We start from the raw sequence: 12,590 nt of genomic DNA on the forward strand, positions 1-12,590 counted from the left end.
GCAGCACGGGCCAAGGGATGTGCTGGCCGCCCTTCCCGCAGCCCCCAGTGGCCTGGAGGGGCGAACCGCGGCCAGTGGGAGCCGCGATCGGCCAAATCTGCGGACGCGGCAGGGTGAACAAACCAGCCCGGCCCGCCAGGGGCTTTCCCTGAACAAGTGGTGGTCCGGCTTTGAGAACCACTGCCTAGAAAACGTGCTCCTCTAATTTGCACTGCAGTACCGTGTAGACAAGCCCCAAATGGCATGGTCCTGTCTTTCTGATGAGTTGCATCAGAGCATCCACTCCAAAGATTTCGGAAGTTTGGAGTTGTTCAGATTCCAGGTTTTCAACTCAGTAGAGGAACGCCCATCTCCTTTATTGAACATAAAGAAGGAAAGTTATTCTTTGTTAATATTTTGTAGGTAATTGGCAGGGAAATATTTATCAGTACATGTAGGTCATAATTTAGAACATGCATCGAATTCACTATCCCTGATTTTCTAAGGGCATTGGAGGAGAGTTAGCCATGGTTCATAAACTTAGAAATAGGGTGTTATGTTACTGTGATGAAGAGTAATACATTTTCTTACTGGCAATGCATAACTGAACAGCTTTTGATGTCTGGTTATGGAACAAATTTTGCAGATCTGGTAGTAGACAGAAGAATAAAATAGTTACCATGATACTGCAATCCTGTTTTTAAGGTTCTGAATCTTTTATGGTGAACTAAGAAAAACATTTGATTTTTTTTTAAAAGGCTTTTTCACATGTAATATCATTAACAGACTGTACGGCTAGGTTTAACATTTTTAAAGGGAAACACATTTTATAATGGTTGAAAATTCCTTCTTCACTTACCTACTTGCATGGTCCTTAATACAGGAATGCATGTATCCATTAATATTAGGTGACTTCCTACCAACCAAAGCAATGAAGGGTGCACAGGAAAATATTTCTTGTTTTGTTTAGGTGTATGTAATTCCAGCAACAGGAGAAATGTAACACCCTGAACTAAGAATTTAGGCTAAAAGGTCTGTTCACCTTTAAATGTAGAATGCAGAGGGAAGAAGACTGTATGAAAGTTTCACTATTCCGTTATATGTGGAAGGGAAAGCAAGGCTATTAATATCATTCTGACTCCGAGCATGCTTTTAACCAGATGGGAAGAAAGACTAAAAAAAGCATTTAAAAACTCTCCTTGATGGACTCTACTGGGAACAGGAATGTAATCATTCATTCAAAGAGAGTTTCTGTGCTATAGAGAATGTTCTTTTCTGTTTACAAAAAAGTGAGAGTTTATCCTACCTCAAAAACATTGACTTGTGCACTGCAAGAGAAGCAGGATCAGCTAACTTTCAAATATTGTATTTTAAGTATCATTCCACTAGTTCAGTGAGTGGAAATGGAGGTTGAAAAAAAGCAAAAAACTGTTCCTGTCATATCTTCAAAATGCATGTATTTGCATGTTGACCTGTTTTCATAATCAAGTCCATAATTGCGCCCACAAACCTGATCTCTGTGTGAAAAGATTAGCAGAGGAAAAAGTCTGGTCTAATGGGTCAGGCCTGGGATTAGGAATCAGAAAGTCAGATTAGGGTTTCATTTACAGTTCTGCCCTGGACTTGCTGTGTAATGCTGAAGAAGTCAGTTAACTTCTTTGTCTGTTTCGCCATCTGAAGGTGGGATTTCTAGAAATGCAAAGTATTTTTTTTAAATGTGAGTTTTGGGGAGTGCCTACATCACAAGTGTATTTTCCCGTGTCCTTTGAAAGCTTGTCCCTTAAACAGTAACACTGGAAGTGGCAAGTGTGGGAGATGGGAAAATGTTAATAGACCTCCATTTTTGTGTTTTGTGAGGAATTATTCTTGCCTGTTCTGTCATAGAGTGTACCTGTGAGTATTTCAAAAGTGAAATCTCATGCACCCTTGACAGTCCTGAGAGAGGTTAATTTCAGTGCTGCTAAATTACAGAAAACTTTACTAGGGAGTTTCAGCTGGGGGGAAAAAAAGTAATTCTTTCATCTGTCTACTGTGGTACTAATTTCCATTCTCAACCGTAGTCTCTTGCCATCTAGACAATAGCTGTGAAGTGTAGCTACAAAGTGAATTAACTGGGAATTAGTATAGCAGTTTGCAGAGTAACTTGTGTTTGTCTAAGTGTATCTCTAAGTTTCTCTGTATTAGCAGACAGATGGTGAAAGTTAACATGTGAGGCACAGTCACAGTAAACGATCACTTATTCAAAATAAGATAGTTTGGGGCATATGAATCTTTTCTCAGGCTGATGGATAGATACAAGCTCTCAGAAAATAATAAATTCTCTGACTGACTGGGTGTTCATAATCAAAGCAGCTTTATTGACTGCATCTGCTAAAAGGGACAATAATCATATTTCTTATGCTAACAATTGTCAAAAAGCAATGCAGATCACATTAAACGGGAATACTCAAACAAAACACTGTGAGCCTTCTTCTGATCTCATCGAAAATTAAAGTTATGCCATTGTGCCTCTTCTGGTAGTTTGAAAATGAAGGCTGCCTGTCTCTGGCATTATTTTACAGTCATTGTTCCATGGACAGTCAGAGACTGTGTATCTGTACTAGGTATTGTCTATGGAGTGAAAAGTTTTATGTTTAATATAATATACAATATATACTTAATATAGTTCCTCTTGTGTTTAACAATTCATAGTGATACACTTACAAGTATATTCTCTGCTCAATTATCAAAAGACACAGCACAGCACTAAAATATTCATAAAGAGCCTGATTCAAAGTCAGTTGGTTCCTAAACCTGCAAAGACATATACATGTGTGTAATGTTATACACTATGAATAGTCCCATTGCACTAAATGGGACTTACTCAATCCATAACATTAAATATATAAATCAGGGTGGATTTGATTTAAATCACTAGTCAGGAAGACTCGATTTAATCATGGATTTCTATATAAAAGTGCATTCTTGTTGGTTGTTATAACCTTAATACATATTCTTCACAACTCAGAGATAGATGTAGGTTTCATTTTTAGAAGGTACACACTACACATTTTTAAAGTGATTTATTTTGAAAACTTTTCAGATTAGTTTTACAGCTATATCAGAAAATGAATGATTGTTTGGTTATTTCATTTACCAAAGGTAATTGAAGCAGATATTTATGAAGTCTTTGGGAGGTGAACGATCTCCAATTCAACAGGTTAATCATTAATATTTGGAGGATTTTCTTGCCATGCTGTATTAGGAGGAGAACATCACCAGACAGACATTTAAATTATTTTATTTAACTAAAACAACAACTTTAGGTATTCTGGATTTTTTTCTTCAACAGCAAACATATAATATTTTAACAAAATAAGCATATGAATTTTTGAATTTAGTTAAACATTCAAGTTTTTTAAAATCAGGTTTGTTTTTGTTAAAATTGTTTTTAACTAAAATAGTTAAATGAAATATTTAAAAAACAAAACAAAAATTAAATCGACTATGTCAGCCAGGTCAACATGAGCAACTTAAAATTTTGGCTTCTGCAGCTAACTCAGTCGTCTTCACCTTCATTTTCCTGTTTGTTCATAATCTGGAAAAGGAAAAACAAGCTTTCCTGCTTTTTCAGGTCCCAAACGATTTCTCAATTTGGAATGAATTAGTCCAAAGGAGGAAAATGTTCTTTCTACACAGGCAGAAGAAGCTACTGCTGTTAAAAGTGAGATTATCACTTCAACAGTCTCTGAATCCAAGTGCTTAAGTGACTTTCTTTAAAACATCATCAGCAAACATATATTGTTTGAATGGTTCACCCTTAGCTCTAAAGTTTATTATAGTTGGCATTATGGAGGGATGGTTGCTGGATGTCCATGTCATAGCCAACTTCTCTTCTTCAGCAGTTAAGGTTTGACCCTAGTACCGAGTATTGAGAATATTTGCAAGAAAATGAGCTGGAGATAGTGTTTGTCCCATTCGTTTTTTTAATGCTTGTAATTTAACTCTGTCATTGCATATTTCTCTTTTTAAGATCTCGCTCAGTTCCTTCCAAATTTCAACAGCGTCAGCAATAAAACAGCTATTTTTTTGTTCAGGGCTACAAAAATAGGCTTCAGAGTACTCAGCATGTGTTCAACATTTCTCTTAAGCCCAATGTTGAGAACTTTGGCTATGACAGTGCCATCTATTTTTTCACTATTTTGTTCACAAACTGTCATCAGATTAGGCCAGTTCTTGATATAGCTCAAAACAGTCCACTACTGAGTTCCATCGCACGTCTTGTGGGAGAGTTAGCTTGGTTCCTCCCACTTTTTTCAGAGCAGCTGCTGCAAAGTGGTTGTTATGGAAGTATTTTGCAATTTCAACATTAGCCTTTATTTCTGGAACACTGAAGTATTTGGCTAGGAGGTGCATCAAATGAGCACTGCAACCGTATGTTGTTAGCTTGGGACTCTCTTCATTCTCTTCTAAATATCTTCTCATCTTGGATACATTTGCAGCATTGTCTGTGACCAAGCTGTGTACTAGACATTTGAATTTTTCTTCACAGTTTGTTATAGCTTTTACTGCTACTTCATGTAAGTATTCTGCTGTGTGTGCATTTCCTGATGTATGAATTGTTTCTGTAAGGAAGACATTCCCTTCTTCTGTTGTCACGCAAGCACACACAACAGGATCATTGTGGACATTGCTTCACCCATCAAGACTCAGGCTAACAATTTCACCCTCTAGACCTTTTGCACACTGCTCAATTTCTCTTTCATACATTTTATCCAGCAATTTGCCTGTGACATCTGCTCTGTTGGGTGGACTGTATCCTGGTCTTAATGACTGAACCATGTTAATGAAGTGTGGGTTCTCAATCATACAGAAAGGAGAGTTTATTGCATAAAGAAACCGGGCAATTTTTTCATCAATTACCTCTTTTTGTAATCTGCTGGTTCTTATCACAAATTTATCTATGGTTGTTTCTGGATGATGGAGATTTTTTTTTCTTTTTGCTACTGTGGCTTTGTGACATACATGATGTGACTGAAACACTATCATTGGCAGATAACTCTGAAACTATAGAAAATGATGGTGATCTTGAAGGTGGATAATCTTCAGAATCCTGTATGTTGAGGATGGATTCTCCTAAACGAAATAAGTCAATGCAGTTATTTAATTATTATTACCATACTGCTCATTTAGTATTACTCATTGCATTCACTGACACTCAGTACTACTTTAAAGGTGAAATTGTAAAAGGAAGATCTGCCTATTTCAGCTATTTATTTTTTTATCACAACTGCATCTAAAATGATAGTACCATAGAGTAACAAGTATATTTTTTGCTCAAACATGAGAATTCAAGAATAGTCCAGAAGGAAGACAGGCAGTCCTTAAGAAAGAAGTATGAAATAAAAAAGTTTACCAACCTGAAGATCCTGCATGTTCAGACATGTTCCTTTCATCATCTTCAACGCAGCTTCCTCCTGAGAAGGAACACTTCTCATGATGTTGTTCATTTGGGAAACCAGGCCTTGCATTTCTTTGTTGCACTGTTTGCATTTTGCACGCATGCTTGTCTTACCCAGAGGTAGAGGAACTTCATTAAAATATTCCCAAACTGGGTCTCTTTTATGGCCTGCTGCCATTATAGTTTTTCCCTTCTAGTGAGAGAATGATATGGTAGATATCAAATCAATGAAGGCTACACTCAGAAAGACCTCAAGACTTCTGGAATATGCTGCTCAAAACAGTTTCACTTTTGTTTCTACTGCCTGTCCCTCCCTTCTCACATTTATATCCAGACTTCTTCTCCTTGTCCAGATCTATTCTGTCCCCAACAATCTTCTATTCATTGAACTTTTTGAAACTTTGCACTTTTAGAGAGAGGTAAGGGATTGACTCTGTATATACAAATTTGCAGAGGGACAGTAGGGTAGAAATCTGTTATTTCTTACCTCTATATATTATTTATTTATTTATTTATTTATTTATTTAAAAACATTTTTGCTGTTAACAAGCATGTTATCTCTGGAGACAAATCCACAGTTTAAGAACTGCACAATTAAGCATCTCTAATGGTATCTTCTAGAGTCTGAGCACCGAGTCCCATTGGGTAGATAGAAAGATTAACCTAAATAATCTATACAGAAGCCCCTGGAACCCCATAAGATTGGGTCCCTAATCCATGAACTATTGAAACTCCATTTACAAAACTTTTCTTAAACATTACATGAATATATTGTCTCATACTATAGAATTAGAATGTATAATCCCTATTCCATGATGAGATATCTTTGAGCTACAATGTATCTTAATTAAAACTATCTTTAGATAGGGTTTTTCCTCAAAAAGCATTTTATCAAAAAAATCTGATTTAAATAAAAAAAATCCGATTTTTTTTAAATCATTGATTTTTATCCACCCTGATATAAATAAGACTCTTTGGAATTGGGGCTAGGAGTCTTTCTTGTTGTTTTAGTGCCCTTAATGAAAGCTAACAGGGTCACAAGCATTTTTCATGTAGAAAAGAATGTGAAAAGGGCTGGGTGTATTTTTAGGAAGAGATACAGGGCCTGATTCTAAGTTGACACACATTCCTTGTTACACCATTGAATTCAGCAGAGATCATGGGATAAAAAGTCAACACATAATTTGGCTCAGATTCCATGTTTTGGAATCTCAGAATTTCCTGTGTTCTAGAACACAAAGACTTGTAGAACTCCTTGAGTATATGTTCCATAAATTGTAGAGAGATATTAAACAGCAGTGTTTAAAAGGGTTAACATTTTTAATAGGCCCTCAAATTCATTTCAATAACATTTGGTAATACCCGAGTCTACCTGTATTCCAATACCTATTATTAAGAATGTAGGTAGTCTTTTCCTCTATATATACACATAAATAAACAACCTGTGAAAATACAAAGCTGAAGTTTCTGTGCGCAAATGCTGCCACAAAGTATAAGCTGCATTTTAATATATTTGCGGTATATGCCTACGTATATAGCCTGTTTCAGTGCAAATAATGATTCTGTTTTTAATATTGCAGGACTATACTTTGACAATGTACTTTCAGCAAGCGTGGAGGGATAAGAGGCTGTCGTATAATGTAATACCTTTAAATCTTACACTGGACAATAGAGTAGCTGATCAGCTTTGGGTTCCAGATACCTACTTCTTGAATGACAAGAAATCATTTGTACACGGGGTCACTGTGAAGAACAGAATGATTCGTTTGCATCCAGATGGAACAGTCCTCTATGGTCTCAGGTCAGTGTCATCCATTTTTAACTACATTTTTAAATCAGTTTCAAACTGAAAAGTACTGTACATAGATCTTCACTACCCATCTGGCTCAACCGCTGACATATTGCAAACAATGTCTTCTTAAATGTTTTAATAACAGATAAGACTATAAAAGCCTTTTTGGATAAACTTTGAGGATTAAGTGTCGTTTTTAGTAACTTTCTAAGATGTTTGTTTTAATAACATATGAAGATATACAAGCTTTTTTGAATAAACTTTCTGGATTAAGTGTCATTTTCAGGAGTGCTTCCGTAAAGGATTTGAAATAGAAAATATCAAGTGGAGGTTAGGGGAAAAAAAAGAAGGTGGGTGCAACTGGTAAATTCATTATTTTAAAAAGCCAGATGCTTCATTTTATAAATCATTTTTGGGATGAGCTGCTCAGAATGGGCTGCACTTTCTTTTGATGGTAGAGAATTTTCTCCATTTTCCTGAGGTGCTGTTGGACTTGAAATGTTTCTTCTGTGTCTTTTATGTTATTATATGTGATATTAGGTGGTTATGCTGCTAAATGTGTTCTCAATGGTGTCATGGTAAAACAATGGAACAGCCTAATTGTACCATAGGAAAACTCAACAATTCTTTTTTGTTGAAAACAGTTCCTGAAAATGGCAATTTAAAACTACAAAGCTGGTAATGACCTGAAATGATTGGAGTGTTCCTGCATTACAGTGTGACAAACTTCCTACTCAAATCTCTCAGATGTTGCCCTGCCCTCAGCATGTACGGAACTAAAACAGATGGAGTTTAACTTTGTTTCTACAAACAAAGGTTCTTGTTCTGAATCTTTTTTTCCCCTTATCCCAGAGTGTTAGTGATGAAAAGTAGTTGTTATCTCAGGAGTATTCAGAGTCCTGTGTGAAATAAGTTCATATGTACACATCACAAATGCCTCTAATTATTGGTGCTCTTGTTGTCAGTCTCAGCAAAGACATCCAGGATCCAATCGATCTGGGGATTCAATTACCCGCTTGTGGTGGCCTCCCAGATATTGCTTTCTAGGCACATTGAACTATGTGGGGACATGTATAATCCATGTTGTCTTTTCTGTACTTTGTTAAATGAAAGACTTCAGTCTTAATTACTGTGGATCTGCCTCTGTTTAATTAATAGAAACAAAAACAAACAAAAACAAAAAACCCCTACCACCAACAAAAAGCCTCTTTACATCTGGATCCAAGAAGGGAAAGGAATCAATATAGACAGCTATTATATGGGTAGTTTTGCTGACCTACTTACAAGTGATATGGGTGGTTTGTGGTTGTTGCTTTATGAACATTGTAGTTAGCATCCATCCTTGTATTGTGCAACAAAATTTAAATTGCTCTTGGAACTCAGTACTGCAATGAAGAGCAGGTATCCAATTCCTTTGTTTTCTTATGAATGATGTCATGTTCAGTCTCGGCACGTTTGACTGCAGCAGGTCAGAGTGAGTGGTTGTGATTAACAATATTTATTATTTACATACTGTATGCTGAACTGCACAATGTGCCACACTACCCAGTCCTTGCCCCAAACACAGTATGGGGTGTGTTTATTGTAACAGCAATGCTTCAAGGAACAGACTGAATCTTCAGAAGTTTGGGAGGTTGAGAGGGAAGAGCATGTTACTGCTTCAGCTGCCTTGGTGGCTTGAAAGAAGGATGGTGGAAAGCCAAGATGACACAGCATGATGTGAAGTAGCCATGGTTGGAAAGCCTCTTACGTGTTTGTTTAATGAGGACTAAACACACACCCTTTTTCAGAGACTAATACGTGGATTCCCAAAAGAGAGCAAAGGGATGAGGATGGAACTGAGGCCTAGAGAAGCAGGATATGAGATAAAAAGGAAAGGGGAGCAGAGACAAGCAGAAACTGGACTGGTGGTTAGATGGCAGCCTGTCAGAGTTCAGGGAACAAGCAAAGTCCTTTGCTTTCTTTGCTTGGAGTGCTGCAGAGGCAATGCACTCAGCCACTGGCTCGAACGTGGCTTGTATTAACCATTTCAGGCTGACTGAAGGAGCAGCAAGAATGGGTTCCAGAGGGAAGGTCAATGCAATGCTTGGTTATGAGTGACTGAGAGTAACTGGGCAAAATAAGAGAATCGGAGGAAATGCCTCTCACCCACAAAAATAAAGGATGGAGAGAAGAAAAAGCAGGATAGAGACAGAAATGCAAGTGAGGGCTGGAGAAACACTGACTGAAATAAGGGCATGTGGGCGTTGATAAATTTACAAAGTAAATACATACAGGATAAGGAATACATAAAAGAAAAATTAAATAAGAGTTCAATGAATGTATAGCTTTCCAAGAGAGTGTGAGGTGACAGGGGGAAAAGAGTAAGTATATTGATGCTTTGGAGGAGAGCTTGAATTTAGAACTGATTGATGGTGAATTTCCATTTGTTGTAAGCTTATAGCTATCATGACTAGGAGTGTGCACCTAGCTCATTTGTTCTGTATAGATATGCTGCTAAAAAAAAAGTGGTGTGTACCTGTTTATTTTTACTGTTTACTCTGAACTTGAATGTAAGCAGAAATATCTTGCCACTTGAATATATGCAAAGTAGCTCCACATCTGCTTAGAAGTATCAACTGTAAGTATCCTGGTCTGAAAAATATTGGGGCATTTATGTTCCTTTTTTTTTTTTTTTTTTTTTTTTTTTTTTTTTTTTTTTTTGCATACGCTGTCTGATATTAGGCATGCAAGTGCCTCTTGAAATGTGGCTTTTAGTATAAAACTTGTTAGATCAGTGAGTTAGCTCAGCAAATGTATCTGATCTCCAGATCTCTCTGTGCATTACTGTTCTTGAAAGTAACTCTGTTGGACCTGAAAATAGTTTAAAGATTTTCCCCTGAAAATCAAGGCATTTAGTTAGATGGTTTTAAGAGCCTAACTTTAGAGGCCCAAGTTTTGAAAATTTTGGCTTCACTGATTTTCCCAAAGCCATATAATTAGTGAGTAACAGAACTGGGATTAGGATCCAACTTTTTTTGGCTCCCAAGCTCCATGCTCAATTCACTACATGTCACTGCCTCTTGTACTACCGTTTCAACGTAAAGATTAGTATTTTACAGAAATAAAGAATCATTATTCTAGCCACCACAAAAAGTGATCCCAATTAGATATGTGTGTCGATAACAAAAGTGTGACCTGCATGAAATTATACTTTCCCTTTGGGGTGATCACATAATTTGCATTTGTAACTGCAATGGCATATAATTTCTAATGCAACATGAAATTGTTGAGGCAGTTCCACGAAAACTGCAAAATTCAGTCCTGTTTTTTTGCTGACAGAAATCAAAGCAATGTATTTCACGGCTGGAACTTTAATGCAGACCAGGTATTGCCTTGTGAACTCTAGAGGAATAATTTGTCACGGGTAAGTGCAGGGAATTTAATTGTTATTATGTTGTCTGATATTCAGGTTCAATTATGCCACCCAAAAGTCTCTACCTGCTGGCACATTATGGTTAGTTAGTAATATCCCTGTTGTGTTTTGTGCATGAGAACAAACTAAGATTATGCTTTGGAACCACAGTGGGTGTTGTGTTACTAGATAGTAGTTTTTGTTGTTGTTTTAGTGCATTGTTTTTGCGGGTTTTTGTTTGGTGTTTGGGGGTGTTATAAAAACAGAGGGTTTTTTGGTTCTTGGAAATAAAAACCATCAAAAACAAAAAATACAAGGAGGATAAAACTTCTTGCTCAGCAACAATGAAAAATCTAGTAAATTTATGTAGTCCCCAATAAAAACACACTCAGTATTTAATATTCTAGGGTAGCAAAACCATAATTAAGGCTGTACCACAGTTTTCAGTTTAACAGGATTCTTAAACCTTCATATATATATATATATAGTATGTGTGTTCATATATATATATATTATAAACTAAACATAAGATTTGACTTTTTTAAGGTTTCTGAATTTTTCATGGCTTTTTCTGAAAAGCACCTTATTTTTGACGAAAACTTTAAAAAAAAATTCTTTGAAAATGAACATTTTCTGGACAACCTTTTTTGTTTAAAAAAATTAAATGAAAATTTGACCAACTCTAATAATGTATCTAATTCTTCTGTCACACCAGCTTCATGTTAGCGTAACTCTATTCCCTTGGGTGGAATTAGTTTTCAATTTCATTGGGACTAGAGTAAAATCAGGTCTCTTGTACTTGATAGTGTGATCAACAGTATTTTGTTTCAGAGCAGAGCCCGGAGCTGGAGTGCGGAGCGGTTCCGGAGCAGTGGAGTTGCAGGTTTTTGCCTGGAGCTGGAGCAGAGCCGGAGCACAGCTCCAAAGCCCTGTTTGGTTATCTTTACTTGTTAATTTAGGCCCAGATTTTTAAAGGTATTTAGGCCTTCATAGATTCTAAGTCCAGAAGGGACCACTGTCATCATCTAGTCTGATCTCCTGTATAGAACTTCCCCAAAATAATTCCTAGAGCAGATCTTTTAGAAAAACACTGAATCTTGATTTAAAAATTCTCAGGGATGGAGAATCCACGACGGCCCTTAATACATTGTTCCAATGGTTAATTACTCTCACTGTTCATAAAATTGTACGTCTTATTTCCAGTCTAAATTTGTCTAGCTTAAACTTCCAGCCATTGGATCATGTTATACCTTTCTCTGCTAGATTGAAGAGCGCATTAGGAAATATTTGTTCTGCATGCAGATACTTATAAACCAGGGATGGGCAAACTACGGCCCGTGAGCCGTTTTAAGCTGGCCTGTGAGCTCCCACTGGGGAGCGGGGTCTGCGGCTTGCCCTGCTCTGGTGCTCGAGCTAGGGCACAGGGTCAGGGGCCGCACCATGCGGCTCCTAGAAGCCATGGCATGGCCCCTCTCTGGTGCTCGAGCCGGGGCACCATGGCCCTGCTCCAGCCCCTATGCTCTCCAATGGCCACACTCCAATGGCCCCCTCCGGTGTTCCAATGGGAGCTGCAGGAGCGGTGCCTGCGGACGGGGCAGCGCGCAAAGCCGCCTGGCTGCGCCTCTGCGTAGGAGCCAGAGAAGGGACATGCCACTGCTTCTGGGAGCCGCTTGAGGTAAGCACCCACTCGAAGCCTGCACCCCTGAGCCTCTCCCCGCCCCAGCCCTGATCCCCCTCCCATCCTCCTGCACCCCAAACTCCTCATCCCCAGCCCTACCCCAGAGCCTGCAACCTCCAGCCGGAGCTCTCACCCCCCCTGCACTCCACTTCCCCACCCCAGCCCGGAGTCCCCTCGCACACCCTGAACTCCTCATTTCTGGCCCCACCCCGGAGCCCTCGCCCCCTCCTGCACCCCAACCTCAATTTTGTGAGCATTCATGGCCCGCCATACAATTTCTATTCCCAGATGTGGCCCTCGGGCCAAA

General features: G+C 38.2%; 1 protein-coding gene across 1 annotated transcript in view; it reads left to right on the top strand.

Annotated features, from left to right (window-relative positions):
• Positions 1-12,590, top strand: part of GABRB2 (gamma-aminobutyric acid type A receptor beta2 subunit) — a 248,391-nt gene that overhangs the window by 88,474 nt on the left and 147,327 nt on the right. The window contains 1 exon segment of the mRNA XM_026660859.1: positions 7,000-7,220. Coding sequence (XP_026516644.1) covers positions 7,000-7,220 — 221 coding nt within the window.

The sequence above is a fragment of the Terrapene carolina genome, unplaced genomic scaffold, assembly GCF_002925995.2.
Source record: "Terrapene carolina triunguis isolate 2854851 unplaced genomic scaffold, T_m_triunguis-2.0 Scaffold838, whole genome shotgun sequence".
Lineage (NCBI taxonomy): Eukaryota > Metazoa > Chordata > Testudines > Emydidae > Terrapene > Terrapene triunguis.